Consider the following 20,491-nt stretch of genomic DNA (forward strand, 5'->3'; position numbering starts at 1 on the left):
TAGAACTATATTTCCTTAAGTCATCATCAACTTTTACACTGACCCCCTTCTTCCTCTTAAAAAAAAAAACTTATAATACTATTTACCTTATAAAACAACATTACCTTATGGTAAAGTACATAAATCCATGGGCTCTGGGGTGGAAATGCTGGTTTAGACCCTAGCTCTGCCATTTACTAGCTATGTGATCCTGGCAAGTTACTGAAACTCTGTGTGCCTCCGTTCCCCATACTTAATGAAGATAATATTCATGCTTAACCTTAGAGAGTTGTAGTGAGGATTAAGTGAGAGAATCTCTGCCCTGGTTAGCACCAAAAAATATTAAATATGAATATTATTTACGTTGTTTTAAGAGAAACCAGCACGTTACCAGACTCTTTTTAAAAAATTATTGTAAGGTTGGTGGATAGTGGGGGATGGTCATGTGGCCCTCCAGGCCCTCCAGGAAACTGGCTAGGACCGCCCACAACCAAGCGTGCCAAAAGAAACTTCCCAGGAACCCTTTGGGAAAGAGCGACACCTCTGTCAAGCCAGTGAGATTTCACCACGTCATATTAGCTCAACCACCCTAGGGACCCTTTAAATATCTCTCACGCAAGTCACCCCTTGCAACTCCTCTGGTCTTTTCCCCCTGGGACCAGAGGACCTCGTCAGGTGGGATGCACTCTGTACTCAATAAAGCCTTTTATTATTCCACACTTTGTGGCTCTGACCCCTTCCTTCTTTCTTGGTGGGGAAAAATACCTTACAATTATTCTATCATATTTTTTTAAGTGAGATGAGGGGAGATAGTGAGACAGACTCCCAAATGCACCTAGACCAGGATCCACCCAGCAACCCCTCTATGGAGCCAGTGCTAAAAACAACCAAGCTATCCTCAGCGCCTGGGGTCAGTGCTCAAACCAACAGAGCCACTGTCTGTGGGAGAGAAAGAGAGAGAGAAGGGGAGAGGTAAGAGGAGAGAAGCAGATGGTCACGTCTCTTGTCTGTCCTGACCAAGAATGGAACCTGGGACATCTGCATGCCAGGCTGACATTCTATCCACTGAACAAACCAGGCAAGGCTCTATCAGAATTTTTTGATAGGCTTGTATAAAAGTAAATTTCATTCATTCTTTACTGGGTAGGAATTTTATAAAACTTACTCTAGTAACTTCAAGTCTTCCTTAATATCAAAGTATTTAAAGTTTTTAATTTATACTTCAAAGATATTTTACTTAATTTGGTGTTATTTACATTTAGTAATCTTACATTCTCTTCCATTATTGATGCCCTTAGTAAATAATCTAAATAACAATTAAATTGCTTTGTAAAACTGAAAAACAACATTAACATTATTGTTTCTATTAATTTTATTATGAAATTTTATTAATTTTCACATTTGCATTCTACAGAAAATATAAAGTATATATCCACATTTAGGAAATTAACCAAAATTAGAAAATATAGAAAAAGCTTCCCAAGTTAAAAATTTGGAATTCATTTTATGAAAAGTTCTGATCACTTTTACAGTAATGTACAATAAAATGATTATATAAACTACAGACAAATCTTTTCCCAAATATGTAACTCTGACCTTTGGGCCATAATCAGCCACACCTACAAGGTTTTAGAGTATATAAACATATGAAGAGAGAGGTGATAGCCAACCCTCTTAAACAAAGCAACACTGAGGCCAAGAACAAGTCAAGAGGAACAATGGTGCTATTCAAAAGTTTTGTTTTCCTCTTAGTCCTATACTTGCTACAAGAGTCCAACACTTCTCTTGTTCGACTGAATAGCAATGGCTATGAAGACTTGATTATTGCTATAAACCCAGATGTGCCAGACAATGAAACACTAATTGAAAAAATAAAGGTAAGAAATGAGATTTTTTCTGTTTGAATTAAAGAGAAGAAAAAAATTTAGTTGTTAATAATTATTGTGGAAACTTCTGAACGCTCCAGAAAGTTGAAAAGCAGCATAGTGCAAGGAGGTCAGTGCCAGACTCTCCAGGAGAAATCAGACAGAGGCTGGAAACGGGACTTCCCCTTGTCTCAACACAAGACCCAAGACAAGGCATGGCCTTCTAGATTCTCAGTTTCTTCTTCTGTAAATGAGCAGTTGGACTTCTCTGGTATTTAAACAATTAATGCCTGCTTATAGCAGGACAACAGTAAGTAAAAGAGTGCCTTCCCTCGTGCAGTGTACATTCTTTTCAGATACAGGTAATAAAAACGTGTACCTGTATAGAGGACAGTTGGTAGTAAGTTGTTATGGGGTAAAATAAATCAGCAAAGGTGGGTAGACTGTGTTGGTGTGGCTGGCGTAAGGAGAGAACATGGGTTACTCTTCCTGTAGGGTAGTCAGAGAAAGCCTCAGCATTGATGTGACATCTAAGCAGAGACCTGAGATGAGTGAGGGAAGAGCCCATTGAGGATTTGGGGAAGGGAATAGAGGAAGCAGCAACATGGAGATGATAGCATGCTTGTTGGGACCAATGAAACAAGTGGAAAGGAGCAAGAGGAAGGGTGAAAGAGCTGAAGTTGTAGAGGTAGCAGGACCCACACCAGTGGAAAGACTTGAGCTTTTAGTCTGAGTGGAATAGGAGTTCACGGGAGGGTTCTGAGCAGTGGAGTGGAGTAATGTGCTCTTTCATGCATTATCTAGGATCCCACTGACTGCAGTGTCCAGGAAACTGTAGAGGGCTTTCATTTCTCACTAATCCCATATAAACTCTGCACAGCACAGAGGTATAGAAGGAGACCAGGTAGGAAGCTGTTGAAGATAAGAAGTAATGGTGACTAGGAACAGGAATATTTTGGTAGAGATCATGAAAGTGATGAGATTCTGAACATATCCTGAAGCTATAATACAAATTTGTTGAAAGTTTATATGTATGTGGAATAGGCAAAAGTAGGAGGAAGAGATAGGAGTCAAAAAGACTTCAAGGGTTTTGACCTTTGCACTTGGAAAGATGGAATTATCATCAACTGGGAAGGGGAAGACTGAAGTGATTATTTGGAAGCTGAAATATCAGGTGTTAGTTTAGGACATTTTTGAATTTGTGATGCTTATTAGATACCCTCATAGATGGAGATAGGAATCAGAATTCAGGAGGAAAATCTGGGTGGAGAAGAAAATTGGGACATCATCAGTGTGTAGATGAGATTTAAAGCCATGAGAACAAAAGAGTTCATTAGGTAGTGCAGGCGGTGAAGAGAAAGGCACCAGAACTGAATCAAGATGTATTTTTAAAGTTTCTTTCAGCTGTAACATTCTTTATAACAAAGAGATTGGTTTTGCAGCCCTGTAAATTTGTGTCCTGTCCCTGACATTAACATCTAATTCCTCATATTCAATTCCTCAACTACCTCGCCCTAATGCGTACTGTTTTAGCCTTCTGTATGGGTGTTGTTATTCATCAGAAGCAGATAGATAGGCATGACTTGAGTTGTGAGCAGATAAATCTGTGGCTTCCATTTATCACTCATTCTGTATAAACTCTTGCAGCATAGTGATGTTCACTTACTGATACCTTTTGAATTCCAGGGGAAGATAAAGATCCCTTTACTAAAGAGTACAGGCTTGGATAGCAGTTAATATAGCTGATTCCAAATGATGGCCTCTTAGTGTCCAGGGACAGTCAGATTCAAATACTACTGAACCTTAGATATCGGCGTTTGGAAGAATTATTTATAGGGGTAAAAAAAATTGCTAAAATAGTCTTCTACTGAAACTACAAGTAAAAATTCAATTGTTATTAGAAATTCCTAGATTATACAATGTTCCTTGACAATCTCTCAGCTTCTTCAAAGTGCTTGTATTTTTTATATCGGACAACTGTGTAAAATACTATCATCCACATTATAAAGAAGAGAAAACTGGGATTGGAAGAAATTAAAAGATTTTTCAAAGGTTTGCTGAGTAACACAATCAGAGTGGAGAATCAGCACATGGGCTTTGAAGACTCACTTACAAACCAGAGTTTGAGTTCTGGCTTGTATAAGATGACAAAAATCAGTTGTTGTTGTTGTTGTTGTTTTGTAACTGGTGAACCAATGTGTGGATATTACTTTATTTCTGAGATACTATCTGATCACAATAAACTTTATGATAAATTAATTCGTAATTTGTACCCTAAGATGTCAATTGTCAGCTTTCCTTATTTCTATATTCACGTGTCTTTCTAGTTTGAGAGTACTTTGAAAACATTGATATCTCAACCTGCTCTGATGCAACTAGAATATTACAAGAATTCTGAGAAACAATTTAGAATGAATATATAGCTTGAAAAGCCTGTGGAAACAATTATTAGCCAACCTACTAGGCTCCAGAAGATGACAGTTATCTGATAATAGGGTCTACAAAAAACCTTTATAAAGCCTGACCTGTGGTGGCACAGTGGATAAAGCATCAACCTGGAAACACTGAGGTTGCCGGTTCAAAACCCTGGGCTTGCCTGGTCAAGGCATATATGGGAGTTGATGCTTCCTGCTCCTCCCCCCTTCTCTCTCTCTCTCTCTCTCTCTCCCTTCTCTATAATGAATAAATAACATCTTAAAAAAAAACAAAACCTTTATAACCTGAGAACACACCACTACCCTAGGATGTCCAAAGGGCCATAGAGACACGAAAGTAAATGAAATTTCTTAGACTTATACAATACACAACCCACACAACTGTACACCATCACCGCACTTTTCAAATTGGTACCAGAGTTCAAGCTACTATATATACCTTTTTTAAGTTTTTAAGGCTGACCAGTGGAAGCATAGTGGATAAAGCCTCCACACAGAATGCTGACGTCACCAGTTTGAAACCTTGAGGTTGATGGCTCTGAACATGGGCTCATCAGAAGGAGGTTGCTGCCTTGAGCCCAAAGGTCGCTGGCATGAAAAAGCCCAAGGGTCACTGGCTTGAGCAAGGAGACACTGGCATGGTCCCAGTCAAGGCATGTACAAGAAGCTCAATGTACAACTAAAAGGAAAACAACTACAAGTTGATACTTCTCACCCTCTCTCTCTTCCTCTCTCTCACTCTTTCAAAAAATTTTTTGAAATATAATTAACATATGATATTAGTTTTATCTATACAATATAATGACTTGATATCTATATATATATATTACAAAACAACCACCAAAATAAATCTAGTTAACATCCATCACTATATCACAGTTACAAAATTGTTTTACTTATAAGAACTTTTAATTTCAGCAACTTTCAAATATACAAATTGTATTAACTATAGTCACCATGCCGTACATTATATCACCATAACTTATTTATTTTATAACTAGAAGTTTGTACGTCTTGACTGCCTTCACCCACTTAGTGGACCCCCCCACCCTAAAGCTCTGGAAACCACCAACTTGCTCTCTGTATCTATGAGTTCCGTTTTTGTGTTTTTCTTCTCTTTATTTTTTTGATTTCACATATAAATGAAATTGTTTGTCATTGTTCCTTCTCTGTCTAACTTATTTTACTTAGCATAATGCCCTCGAGGTCCATTATCTTGTCAGAAAAGGCATAATTTCCTTCTTTTTGCAGCTCAGTAATATTCCACTCTTTATATATACTGCATCTTCTTTATCCATTCATCTATCCATAGACAGGGTGCTTTCATGTTTTAGTCATTGTAAATAATGCTGCAGTAAACACAGGGACACATATATCTTTTTGAAATAGTGTTTTCATTTTCTTTGAGTAAATACCCAGTAGTAGAATTGCTGTATCAAATGCTAGTTTTATTTTTAGTTTTTAAAGAAACCTCCATACTGTTTTCCACAGTGGCTTCTCCAATGTACATTCCCACCAATCCCTTTCCGCATATCCTTGTCAATACTTATTATTCTTATTTTTTACACATATATAATATTATAATGGGTGTGAGGCAATATCTCTTTGTGGTCCTGCTTTGCATTTCCCTGATAATTAGTGATATTGAGCACCCCATTTTTAATATATCGGTTGGCTATTTGTTTGTCTTCTTTGGAAAAATGTCTTTTCAATTCTCAGACCATTTTTTAATTAGATTGTTTGGGAAATTTTTGTTTGTTTTTTGCTATTGCTTTTGCTTTGGTATCAAAAAAATTTTGCCAAGATCAATGTCAGGGAGCTTATGTTTTCTTCTGGGAGTTTTATGGTTTCAGGTCTTATGTTCAAGTCTTTAATGCATTTTGAATTAGTTTTGTTTTGTTTTGTTTTGTTTTGTTTTTTACATAGTGTAAGATAGTGGTCCAGCATCATTCTTTCACATGGGACCGTCTGGTTTTCCCAACACCGTTTATTGAAGAGATAGTCTTTGCTTAATGGTATATTCTTAACTCTTTTGTCATAAATTAATTGATGACTTATGCGTGGGTTTATTTCTGAACTTTCGATTCTGTTCCATTGAACTATATATCTGTTTTTATGGCAATACTATACTCTTTTGATTACTACTGTTCTGTAGCATAGTTCAAAATCAGGGAGTGTTATGCCTCCAGCTTTGTTCTTCTTTCTCAAGAATGGTTGGGCTATTCAAGATCTTTTGTGGTTTCATACAAATTTTAGGATTGTTTCTCCTATTTCTGTGCAAAATACAATTGGCTTTTTGATAAGGATTGCACTGAATCTGTAGATTGTCTTGGCTAGTATGAACAATTGTCTTGGCTAGTATTTAACAATATTGATTTTTCTAAACTATGATCATGAAATATCATTCCATTTATTTCTATCTTCTTAGGTTTCTTTCATTAATGTCTTCTTGTTTTAAGTGTACAGAAATTTCACCTCTTGGTTAAAATTATTCCTAGACATTTTATTCTTTCTGATGTAATTGTAAATAGGATTGTTATCTTAATTTCTCTTTCTGATAGTTCATTATTAGTGTACAGAAATGCAACATATGTTTTATATTGATTTTGCATCCTGCAACTTTACTGAATTCATTTATGAGTTCTGACAGTTCTTTTTGGTGGATTATTTAGGATTTTCATACATAATGTCATGCCATCTCCAGATAGTGACAGTTTTACTTTGCCATTCTGATCTGGAAGCATTTTATTTCTTTTTCTGGCCTAATTACACTGGCTAGGGATTCCAATATTGGGTTGAATAAAAGTGGAAAGAATGGGCATCTTTGTCTTGCTCCTGATCATAAAGGAAAAGCTTTAATTTTTTTTTACCATTGAGTATGATGTTAAATGTGAGTTTTTTATATATGGCCTTTATTGTGTTGAGTTATGTTCTTTCTATACCCATTTTCCTGATAGTTTTATCATAAATAGGTGTTGAATTTTGTCAAATGCTTTTTTTGCATCTATTGAGATGATCATATAATTTTTATCCTTTGTATTGTTAATGATGTTGATTGATTTGCAAATGTTGAACCATCCTTGCATCCCCGAAATAAATCCCACTTGATCATGGTGTATGACAGGGGTAGTCAACCTTTTTATACCTACTGCCCACTTTTGTATCTCTGTTAGTAGGAACATTTTCTAACCACCCACTGGTTCCACAGTAATGGTGATTTATAAAGTAGGGAAGTAACTTTACTTTATAAAATTTACAAAGCAGAGTTACAGCAAGTTAAAGCATATAATAATAATTACTTACCAAGTACTTTATGTCAGATTTTTGCTGTTTGACAGAATAAATCTTTATAAAACATCTTATTATAGTTAAATCTATCTTTTTATTTATACTTTGGTTGCTCCATTACCACCCACCATGAAAACTGGAACACCTACTAATGGGCGGTAGGGACTAGGTTGACTACCACTGGTGTATGATCATTTTAATGTATTGTTGAATTCAGTTTGTTAATAGTTTTTTGAGAATTTTTTCATGTATATTCATTAGGAATATTGGCTTGTAATTTTCTTTTTCTTGTGGCATCCTTGTCTGGTTTTGTTTTCAGAATAATACTGGCTTCATAAAATAAATTTGAAAGCATTCATTCTTCTTTTATTTTGGAATATTTTGAGAAGAGTTGGTATTAATTCTTCTTTGAATGTTTGGTATAATTCACCAGTAAAGCTGTCAGATTCTGGACAGTTTTTTGGGGGGTCAGGGTTTTGAGGGGATAGGAGGTGTTGATCACTGATTTAATATCCTTACTAATAATTGGCCTGTTCATATTTTATGTCTTCATGATTCAGTCTTGATACGTTATATATTTCTAGAATTTTTTTTTAAATTTCTTCTAGGTCATTCAAATTGTTGGCATGTAATTGTTCATAATATTCTCTTATAATCCTTTGTATTTCTGTGGCATCAGTTGTAATATTTCTTCTTTCATTTCTGATTTTATTTATTTCAGTCCTCTCCCTTTTATGCTTGGTGAGTTCAACCACCATATATATCATATATTTTTATCTCATAGACACAGAGAGCCATCACTTCAAGCAAAGGTAACAACCTGTTGAGACCTGAATATCTCAAAACAAAAAGAAAGGGGAGGTATTCTTAGGGAACAAGTAGAGAATTCTTTCATCGCTTTAGGCCAGTAAGGAAATAACCTCCAACCTACCTTGGGAGCTCTTCAAAACCCTTTTCCTGACTTCCAGATTGTCCTCTGGGTCTTTAGATCTCTGAATTCATGGTTCTAAACCCAATCAGTTTTCTGTTCTCTTCAGTGCATATAAGTCATCACACCTGCCTGTCTTCAACAGAACAGAAAAGAGCTGTGAAATTCCTGAAGCAGGACAGCTCTATTTGGGCTTCTGCTAGTTTAGGAATGTCATGGAGAATGAGAACCTGCCTTGAAGAAAACAGCAATCTAGACTGGTATGTTGCAAGCAAGATGAAGAGGTTGACATCATCATCTAGCACCCAGGATCTCCAATTACTCAGTGGGTTTGATCATGCAGATTAGATTACCATAATGTCTTTGTATACATCTGTTTCTCTTATCAATCATTGTATTTTTAGGTTCAGGATACTGAACATTATAGGATGGCATTATTTTCAGCTTGATAGCAGAGTAACAAATTCTGACTGTGATTAAAAAGGTCTACCTCTACTATAAATTTTCATCACCCCACCTCCAGGCTCCAATCCATCCCAGCTGCTTCTACTGGAGGAATGGTTGCATAATGGAAAACCTCTCTATGACACATGCCTACAAACTGCTCTAAGCTTGTATCAACTAAGGCTGTTCTCTATTAGACTTATAAACAGTAATGCTGCTTCCTCATCCACCAGGTTTATCACTGTCTACGTGTAGAGTACTTTATAACTCAATTCATGTTTATGACAGCCTTGATAGGTAGTAATAGTCCACCTAAGAAATGAGAAAACTAATCTCTTGAGAGCATTATGTAAAGTGGCCAAGATCTATCACTAAGAAAGTGCTAGTGCCAACATTGGAACCAAGGAGATGACTCTAAAGTCTATGCTCTTTATCATGTTATACAATCTGTTAACACAAAATAGAAGCATTTGCTTTTTGAAGAAGAATTATGGAAGACTCAAAACCTTTAAATGTGGCCCTGGCCGGTTGGCTCAGCGGTGGAGCATCGGCCTGGCGTGCGGGGGACCCGGGTTCGATTCCCGGCCAGGGCACTTAGGAGAGGCGCCCATTTGCTTCTCCACCCCCCCCTCCTTCCTCTCTGTCTCTCTCTTCCCCTCCCGCAGCCAAGGCTCCGTTGGAGCAAAGATGGCCCCGGCGTTGGGGATGGCTCCTTGGCCTCTGCCCCAGGCGCTAGAGTGGCTCTGGTCGCGCTAGAGTGGCTCTGGTCGCGGCAGAGTGACGCCCCGGAGGGGCAGAGCATCGCCCCCTGGTGGGCAGAGCAGCACCCCTGGTGGGCGTGCCGGGTGGATCCCGGTCGGGTGCATGCGGGAGTCTGTCTGTTTCTCCCCGTTTCCAGCTTCAGAAAAATACAAAAAAAAAACCAAACCTTTAAATGTACAGGATTAAGTTATAATTTTGGACTGAATGGTGGCAGAGTGGGAATTTGGAGGCAGAGACTCTGCTCACTAATCAGTTGCTTTTTCTATCCATTCTTTTTTTTTTTTCTTCTTCTTCTTTTCTGAAGCTGGAAACGGGGAGAGACAGTCAGACAGACTCCGGCATGTGCCTGACCGGGATCCACCGGGCACGACACTCTGCCCACCAGGGGGCGATGCTCTGCCCCTCCGGGGCGTCGCTCTGCCACGACCAGAGCCACTGTAGCGCCTGGGGCAGAGGCCAAGGAGCCATCCCCAGCGCCCAGGCCATCTTTGCTCCAATGGAACCTTGGCTGCGGGAGGGGAAGAGAGAGACAGAGAGGAAGGAGGGGGAGTGGAGAAGCAAATGGGCGCCTCTCCTAAGTGCCCTGGCCGGGAATCGAACCTGGGTCCCCCGCACACCAGGCCGACGCTCTACCGCTGAGCCAACCGGCCAGGGCTTCTATCTATTCTTAATCCAGAAATGCCTGTGATTAACCTATGCCCATTTAGTTCACTGTCACTTGGCCATCCTCACATATTTTTTCCTTTTCTAACAGGACATGGTGACTACAGCATCTACTTACCTGTTTGAAGCCACAGAAAAAAGACTATTTTTCAAAACTGTATCAATATTAATTCCCGAGAATTGGAAGGAAAACCCTCAGTACAAGAGGCCAAAACTCGAAAGCTACAAACATGTAAGAATCAAAAAACTTTTCTTTCTCTCATATATATATATTTCTTAAGTGAGAAGCATGGAGACAGAGAGACAGACTCCCACATGTGCCCCAACCAGGATCCACTCATCAGGCCCCCTACTGCGCAATGCTCTGCCCATCTGGGGCTGTTGCTCTGTTGCTCATCAACTGAGTTATTTTAGCACCTGAGGCGAGGCCATGAAGCTATCCTAAGCTCCCAGAGCCAACTTGTTCTAATTGAGCCATGACTGCGAGAGGGGACAAGAAAGGTAGAGAGAAAGAAGTGAAAGAAGTGAGAGGGGGAAGGGTGGAAAAGCAGATAGTCACTTCTCCTGTGTGCAATGAGTGGGAATCAAACTCAGGACATCCACATGCCAGGCAGATGCTCTACCACTGAGCCAACCAACCCAGACCAAAAAACTTCTCTTAAAATATTACATTTTCTGATGTTCCTCCATTGTGTTGCAAATTGACCGTTTCAGAAGTTTTTAGACTAAATGCTAGCATTTCTATTTCTGATGTTTTAAAAATCTTTTTAAATATTCTCAGGCTGACGTTATAGTTACATTACCTGCCCTACAAGGTAGAGATGAACCATACACTAAGCAGTTTAAACCCTGTAAAGGAAGAGGAGAATACATTCATTTCACCCCTGACTTCATACTTGGAAAAAAACAAAATGAATATGGACCAACAGGTAGGAATTTCAGTTAACATATATTTTGCAATGATCCCAATAAGCCGCTCTGTACCCAAGTTAAGTATACAAGCCTTCGAGCCAAGAACTGTCTCTATAGGTTCAAATCCTGACTCCCTTACTTACCAGCTCTGTGTTTCATTGGACAATGAGCAAGCCTCTCTGTGTTTATTTCCTGTGAAATTATGAATAGAGGAGTTCCTACTTTATAGAATTGTTGTAAATATTAAATAACATAATCCATGTAACTGTACTCAGTAGAGTATCTACAGAAATTTGAACATAGGGCAACAATAATTAATCTTTTTCTTAAGGTATACTTTTCAAATCTTAATTTTCCAGCCTGACCAGATGGTGGTGCAGTGGATAGAGAATCATACTGGGACTCAGAGGACCCAGGTTCAAAATCCTGAGGTTGCTGGCTTGAGCAATGGGCTCATCGTGCTTGAGTGCAAGCTCACCAGCTTGAGCGCAGGGTCACTGGCTTGAGCGTGAAATCATAGACATGACTCCATGATCGCTGGATTGAACCCAAAGGTCGCTGGTGTGAGCCCAAGGTCTCTGGCTAGAGCAAGGAGTCACTTGCTCTATTATAGCCCCCTGGTCAAAGTACATATGAGAAATTAATCAATGAACAACTAAAGAGCAGCAACAAAGAGCCACAACAAAAAGTGGATGCTTCTCATCTCTCCCTTCCTGTCTGTCTGTCCCTATCTGTCCCTCTCTCTGTCTCTCTCTCTGTTAAAATAAAAAATTTTAATTTTCTACTTTTCCACAGCTAGATAGATATTACACATATGCCGTCTAGATAGAAGGCAGATGCGTGAAAAGCTGAAAAGAGCTTTTCACGCATCACGATGACCGTTCCTGGCCAAGAGAAAACACTCATGGCCTGTAGTTGCTGAGATTATTATTCAACTTATTTGGTTGAACTAAATGTGCTTGTATATTAGTGAGTATTTTTACCTATTAAAAAAGAGCAATTTCATCTAGTTCAAGCTAAAAGTTAAGATTATTGGTTTAAATGAACTAAGGCATATTATTTCACACAAGAAAAACATTCCTGAATCCTCATACCCCAAGATCACTTTCTCTTCTTCCATTGTCCCTTCAGTGGGCACTCATTAAGTTTCTGTCAAACATTCAGTTAAGCCTGGTTTTCATCATTACCTGAACCTGCTTCCCACCCTGGTCTTGAAAGTTCCACCATCTCATCCCATTTCAGACTTAACTCTCTCCTGTACCTTAGTCTGATCATGTTTGGTCTACTAAGCACCTTTAATCTTTTGCTCCCTTCTAGCTATAACTTTTTCTCTACCTGGCAGGTCCAGCAAAGTATAAATAGCTCAATTCCCTTACCACTCTTATTTTTATGTTTCATTCCATTTGCCAAGTGCTCTCTCCTGCATTTGCAGCCGGTTTCCTTTAGCTTCTAATGTTTCCAAGATTGTGAAATAAATTTACAAAATGAATGGATATCATTACAAAAACACCTTTTTCAATCTTAATGAGCCCTCAAAGCTACTCAGCAATGTTGAACTTGCCTCTTCTCAATTCCCTTTACTATGCCCCAGTAGCTGTTCTAAAACTTTTATCATTTTTCTCAAGATCTCTAGCCACTTTTTCAATCCCATTAATCAATAGATGCCTTGACTGGGAGAATAGAACCCCTACCTTCTTCTTCTCTACTTCCAAACTCATGCCCACCTTCACCTACCTTATTAGATGAGGAGGATTTTCTCCAATTTTTCAAGTCAGCATTCCTATCTGAGCTCTTGTTCTTTCCCTATGCCCCCACTTCAGCCTCATTCCATAATTGACAGTCCTTATGCCATGGTTAGACAGGAGTTTCTCCTATAATATGATACATGTGTTTGTGAAAAACTCACATTTTGAAAAATAATGTTCTAAAAACAACATGGCTCTTGAAAAATAAGGTTAAGAAAAGAGTCTTCAAATGTATGCAATTTGTAATAAAAATGATAACAATAATAATAGGCACCTGGAAAGATCATTTGAACCATCTTGATAGTAGCTCAGTTTGGCTGAAAACTGCCATCACAGTAGATATTAAAAGTACACACACACACATACACACACACACACAGAGCGAAATGCTATTACAAATGAGAATCTGGTTAGTGGGAACTGAGACAATGATATAGATGGAAATGGAATTCTAAGTCAGAGGGGCTGCTTTTTTGGCAATAAAAGTTGTATACCTTTAAGATGTGCAAGATGATGATTTGCTATTCTTACTGAATAGTAAAATGATTACTACAGTCAAACCAACTCCATATCATCTCAAGCGTGCGCACGTGTGTGTGTGTGTGTGTGTGTGTGTGAGTGTGTGTGTGTGTGTGTGTGTGTGTGTGTGTGTGTGTGAAGACCTGAAATCTACTTTCTTAACTAACTAAGGTGGGTATGAAAAGCAGGACAACCTACCACGAGCTGAGCATAAAGCAAGTCTAAGAGTGGACCACTGTAAAAAGGGAGCCACAGGCGCCATACTAAATTTTCTTAAAATTAAACAAATTCCTATGATATGAGGAATTTAACTGATATGAGGGTTTTTTCCTTCTATACCAAAGGTTATATATAATCCTACAATTGCTCATCTGACTCCATATGCCTAGGAAGTCATGGACCAGTGTTTTTCAAGTTTAATGTGTGAAGGAATAATTTAGGGATTCGATTCTGATGCAGGAGGTTTAGAGTAGACCTAAGATTGTGCATTTGTTGTTATCTCCCAGGTAATGCTGACACTACTGGGTCAAGGAACACATTTGGAATAGTAAGGACTTAAAGAAGAAACATGAGTTTTGCATAGTACTGACATTTTCTTCCTATTTTAAGATCTCATGAGTTAATTTGAGTTAGATAAATACATTGTAGCAGAATAGACTGTTCCCAACTTCCCCTTCCCTATTTTTACTTTCTTTGAAGTATTTCCTAATGTTGTTAGAACAAAAATTCTTCAAATTCTTTTTTTTGTTTGTTTTTTGTTTTTTGTATTTTTCTGAAGCTAGAAACGGGGAGAGACAGTCAGACAGACTCCTGCATGTGCCCAACCGGGATCCACCCGGCACGCCCACCAGGGGGCGACGCTCTGCCCACCAGGGGGCGATGCTCTGCCCCTCCAGGGCGTTGCTCTGCCGCAACCAGAGCCACTTTAGCGCCTGGGGCAGAGGCCAAGGAGCCATCCCCAGCGCCCGGGCCATCTTTGCTCCAATGGAGCGTCGGCTGTGGGAGGGGAGACAGACAGAGAGGAAGGAGAGGGGGAGGGGTGGAGAAGCAGATGGGCGCTTCTCCTGTGTGCCCTGGCCAGGAATCGAACCCGGGACTTCTGCACGCCAGGCCGATGCTCTACCACTGAGCCAACCGGCCAGGGCCTCTTCTTGTTTTTTTCCCTCCTGCATGTCAAGCTGTGGATTTAACCTTATTCTTCCATTTACCCTGAAATTCTTAGATAAAATATTATTTTTATTTTGACTCCTCTCTAAGCATATCCTAGTAAAGGAATATATCTCACTCATCTTTATATTTCCTAGTACCTAGTATGGTTTTGAATCTATAATTAATAATAATTATTTTTACATAATTAATGCTTGTATGTGTTAAGTAATATAAATAATTCACTTCATTTAGATATCTCCAACATTATATAGGACCTACAGCAATGTTTTTAATCTTTAATTTTTCATTATCAAATCCCTAAGAAACATTTATAGACATTTTTTAACATTTAATTTTGCTGTCGTGAAATTTTGGTTCCACATGTTTTACATATTTGTTTATGTTGTTAGTAGAAGTGAACTTCATAGAAACAAAAACATTGTGATAGGTAAGATTCTTTTGCTCCCCACCAGCCAAAACCTAAAGCCCAGTCTAGTCTGTCTATAGCATATACATACATATACGTACATATATACATACATACACATATAAATGTTTCATTGATTTAACATGTTGTAGAATAAAAAGATAATATACTACATATCACATTATAATTCAATGCAATGCTATATGCTCTCTTAAAAAACAAAAATGTAGGCCCTGGCTGGTTGGCTCAGTGGTAGAGCATCGGCCTGGCATGCAGAAGTCCCAGGTTCAATTCCCGGCCAGGGCACACAGGAAAAGCACCCATCTGCTTCTTCACCCCTCCCCCTCTCCTTCTTTTCTGTCTCTCTCTTCCCCTCCTGGAGCAGCGAGGCTCCATTGGAGCAAAGATGGCCCGGGCGCTGGGGATGGCTCCTTGGCCTCTGCCCCAGGTGCTAGAGTGGCTCTGGTCGCGACAGAGCGACCCCCCGGAGGGGCAGAGCATCGCCCCCTGGTGGGCAGAGCGTTGCCCCCTGGTGGGCGTGCCAGGTGGATCCCGGTCGGGCGCATGCGGGAGTCTGTCTGTCTCTCCCCTTTTCCAGCTTCAGAGAAATAAATAAAAAAAATCTAGGCCCTGGCCAGTTGGCTCAGTGATAGAGCATCGGCCTGGCATGCAGGAGTCCCGGGTTCAATTCCCAGCCAGGGTACACAGGAGAAGCACCCATCTGCTTCTCCACCCCTCCCCCTCTCCTTCCTCTCTGTCTCTCTCTTCCCCTCCCACAGCCAAGGCTCCATTGGAGCAAAGTTGGCCCGGGCGCTAAGGATGGCTCTATGGGTTCTGCCTCAGGCGCTAGAATGGTTCTGGTTGCAACGGAGCCCCAGATGGGCAGAGCATCGCCCCCTGGTGGGCATGCCAGGTGGATCCCGGTCAGGCGCATGCGGGAGTCTGTCTGACTGCCTCCCTGTTTCCAACTTCAGAAAAATACAAAAAAAAAAAAAAAAAGTAAACATTGGCATTTATTTATAAAACAAATATAATTATTTTTATTTAAAAAACATTTCTTAAATATTTGAAGAATAAATTTCATCACCTGAATTATGATCATGTTTTTAAAATACTTTCCTACAGGTAGACTGTTTGTCCATGAGTGGGCCCATCTCCGCTGGGGAGTGTTTGATGAGTACAATGACGATAAGCCTTTCTACAGCGCTAAGTCAAAAAGAATTGAAGCAACAAGGCATGGCCATTTAAATTTCTTTAAATTTTAATTCAGGATGTACCTTTCTATTTTCTCTAGTTTGATTTATTTGAAATACCAATCATTCATTTTGTTCCAATGCAGATAATAGATGCTATATCACAAAACAGTGCTTTTCTGTTTATTTCTGATTTATTCTAGAAAATATATCACAAAGTAGCTCATCACCAGTTGAAAATATACATAACTTCAAGAACATTTGGGAGCCAAGTTGACATATTTTTAAATGATTCCGGGACACATTTACACTGAAGCTGTGCTCTGTGTAAAGGGTTGTATTGTATACTGAAAGATCAAAATTATTTACATTTTACATTACACAGGAATGAAAATAAAACTGTTAATAAATAGTGGTAACTGCTGGCTGAGTAAAAAAATCAAGCAGCTTCAAGGAGCCAAACAGGAATTTCTTGGGATTTATAAAATTCATTTTAAAATGCCAGTATAACATCACAGTTATTAATAGACAATCCTCTTTGTTCTGAGGCAAAGAGAACAGAATGGTTAGAGAAAATCTATCTAAAATTATGTGCCATCAGTTAAATCAACTCTAAATGACCTGCTGGGGCTGGGGACTTATCAAAAATTTACAAACTCAAAGAATACCATTTCAATGAAGACCCTTTATCAGCCCATAGCACCATTTTCAGGACACATATTTTAAAGAGTACTAGATTGGTTCCTTTTGATTATATCATATTCCCCTAAATGTCTCATTTCCACTGCAAAAAATTCATCATGATTGCTAATATAGATAACATGATTACATTCACTGAGTTCTGAGGCAATAGAAGCATACATATATGTAGGAGATTCCCTAAATGGCTGAATGAAACCTAGCCATTGTTTCTTAAATATGAACTGGAAACACATTGAAAAGACCCCAGCATGTTATAATTACCGCCACCTGTGGCCAATTCCATGCAATAAAACATAGGTCTAAAATGCCTCCACCACTCTTTACTGCCTTAGCAGTACTTCCATGTTTCCTTCAGACCACATTTCACTTTGGACTAAAATTCTCCTTGAATAATCAAAATACTTGTAGTTATGCCACATTCTATTCTTTTGGAGAGCCCTTCTTTGAAAAAACAAAGAACTTTAAGTTAAGGTGTTACCGAGGGTAAATGATTTCACAAGTTGCTTTGTTCAGATGCCTGCAATGCATTTACTACCACACAGCTACCATGAGAGATGGTTGGAAAAGGGGAACCCACAGCCATTTGTGTAAGCAGGTCAGCAGCAACTTTAATCTCAGCAGATAACTCAGCCATTGCATACTGGAGATACCACTTAAAATTCCCTCTGAAATTTTTTGGGAAAGTGCTCTGGTAGAAATCCTTAACCTTTGTTGTCAAATAAGAATAAAGACCTTGATGTAAGGATCGTTCTGAATAGAAACACTTAAAATTTTCAAAAAACTGTAAATGGGTAGGTTGCCTCAAAGACTGTCACATATTTTCAGGTGTTCCGCACATATTACTGGTGTGAATAGAGTTCAAACATGTCAAGGAAACAGCTGTATAACTAAGATGTGCAGACCTGATCCTAAGACAAAACTGTATCAGAAAGAGTGTCAATTTTTCCCTAATAAAGATCAATCTGAAAAGACATCCATAATGTTTATGCAAGGTATCAATTCTGTAAGTATGTCAATTATTTCTTCATATTGTATATTTGAAATCAAAGGACATGTTATCATGTTTAAAAAATACCTGTGCAGGTGACCTGAGGGATTATATGTATTAATACATAGCTCTTTGAACATTGGCACATTGTAAGCACTTAACTAATGTTACTTGTTATTGCTATTATTGAAAATCCACCTTACCATTATATGAATCCTCAATGAATCTTATGTCATTAAATAAATAGTATATTTGCAGAGCAGATTTTCTGTTTTTATCAAATTTTTAGTTGCATTTTTAAGTGTATCATATATAAAACATTTTCTTTCATTTTATTAACCTTTTAGGTTGTTGAATTCTGTAATGAAAAAAACCATAACCGAGAAGCGCCAAGCCTGCAAAACGAGAAATGCAGTTACAAAAGCATATGGGAGGTGATCAGCAATTCTGAGGACATAAAAAACAGCACGCCTATGGTGCAATCACCCCCTTCACCTGTCTTCTCATTGCTGAGGATCGGAGAAAGAATTCTGTGCTTGGTTCTTGATAAATCTGGAAGCATGGGGGTAAGTAAGTCCATGGATCCATATTTCCTAGACATAGTGGCTAACGATGACTGAATGCCTAAGAACATGCTGAACATTATCTTCATCTAGGTTGTTCTAACTTGCTTGGTGGCATAAGTCCCATCACATCTTTGTAATCATGACCTCAGGATAGGCAGTAAATATTGTAATGAAAAAAGAGTGGCACAAAAATTTAAAAGACATAACATGATAGACTCTTATTTTCAGAAAATGGAGGGTTTTTTGAGTAGGACTTTTAGGCTCATTAGTAAAGATTTAATTTAGAAGATCAGAACAAGAGATAAAAATATGGAAATGTTTTCTCAACTTCCCCCTTTATCTACTGGAAATACTTGACGTACAGGAGGACAGAGTGTATTGCTGAAGTCCATTCAGAGTCAGTCTTATTTATCATCTATATAAATACCTCTTTATGATTAAAGATAGAAATGAAAAGCATCACCATAAGGAAGATATAGTCTGATTCAGCCACTCATTCCTCCCCCATCATTTAGTAAATGGTAGACTCTAGGAATAGAGAACCATAGCCTTAAAGCGTTTGCAGCTGCATAGAGAAACTTTCTCTTCCCCATTACTTAGTTAACTCATCCTTCTTCAAAATTTGGTACAGGCACCTATCTACTCCAGGAGAGGGGCTGGTCATCCAGGTTGGGCTAAAGGCCCTTCTGCTGGTCTCTCCTCCTATACTAGGAGCTCCTCTAGTGCTTGAAACCATATCCTCTAGGAACCATGTCCCCTAGGACTTGAAACCATGTCTTATTCATCTTTGTCTCACTTTTGCCAGGAACAAGGTTTACCACATACAGGTGCTCAATAAATAATTATTAAAATAGTGGACTACAAAAGAGAAGATGTAATATGATAAAGCACCCAGAAGGGGGGTACATTTGAGCCAGGACTGAGTATGCTAAAAATCAGAAACAATGTATTTGACAAATAGGGGATTATTTGGTTACTGAAAAGGGTGGAGAATAATTCACAATATTACAGGGTTTTAGAAAGAACATCAGTGCTAGCCACCGGCACATCCCAGTGTTCTGGAAGTTTCGGGAAGGAGAGATGACAGTCTATTTAGGTGAACATCTCCTTGGCATTTGAACTGTTGATTGCATTGTGTGCCATAACCCAAAGTCAACTAATAATTAAATTTTTACAAACATATTAAATGAGATTTAATCAAATATTTAGAATTGAATTGAAAGATTCAGCCATATTTAAATAATTTTATTTAAAATGTTGCTGTATTCATGTATTATTTTTATTTTGTCTCTTAATTATAATAGATAATATAAATATTTTTAAAACAAACTCTTAAAATATACAAACTATAATTTAAAATTTATGTTTTCTTTAACTTACATTTTGATAAAAATATACTCAAATATTAAGCATTTTGAATATAATTGCATTTTATTTGTAACCTTTTTTGTTATTACTGTTAGTTGAACACAAATTACATTAAAATCTTTATTTTAACAACATAATTAGTGTTTTGCCAAAATCAAGAAAATAAAATATTGTGGAATAAAATAATTTCTGAAATATTGATCTTTTGTTACTCATACAAGATGTTACTAGCTTATCCAAACATGCAAAAACAGTTAAATTCAGCCATCTTGATATTTCATTATATAAAGACCAAAGCTTTATTAATGTCTTTTTGATTTTATCATTGATTTGTCAAGATAAAAAGGAAACCATATTTTATTTTAACATTTTTAGCAATTTTTGAATGTGAGCATGAGGGCACATGGGAGCCCTTCTGTTCCCCGCCTCACCTGCTTCCAGAGGGGCCTAGGTTATCCGGGAAAATCTAAGGGATGAGCTAGGGAGTTTGGGGGGAAGCCCGAATCTTTGCCTTCTCCCCCAAAATAATAAGTCCAGGAATCCTTTGGGCAGCCATAC

The 20,491-nt window shown here is 38.4% G+C and overlaps 1 protein-coding gene across 1 annotated transcript in view; it reads left to right on the top strand.

Moving 5' to 3' along the window:
• Positions 1–1,645: 1,645 nt before the first annotated feature.
• CLCA4 (chloride channel accessory 4) overlaps positions 1,646–20,491 on the top strand; it is a 38,749-nt gene continuing 19,903 nt past the window's right edge. Inside the window, exons 1-6 of the mRNA XM_066376715.1 lie at positions 1,646–1,856; positions 10,456–10,596; positions 11,146–11,293; positions 16,242–16,350; positions 17,837–18,014; positions 18,347–18,561. Coding sequence (XP_066232812.1) covers positions 1,698–1,856; positions 10,456–10,596; positions 11,146–11,293; positions 16,242–16,350; positions 17,837–18,014; positions 18,347–18,561 — 950 coding nt within the window. The 5' untranslated portion in view covers positions 1,646–1,697. The remainder of the gene's footprint in view (positions 1,857–10,455; positions 10,597–11,145; positions 11,294–16,241; positions 16,351–17,836; positions 18,015–18,346; positions 18,562–20,491) is intronic.

The sequence above is a fragment of the Saccopteryx leptura genome, chromosome 3, assembly GCF_036850995.1.
Source record: "Saccopteryx leptura isolate mSacLep1 chromosome 3, mSacLep1_pri_phased_curated, whole genome shotgun sequence".
NCBI lineage: Eukaryota > Metazoa > Chordata > Mammalia > Chiroptera > Emballonuridae > Saccopteryx > Saccopteryx leptura.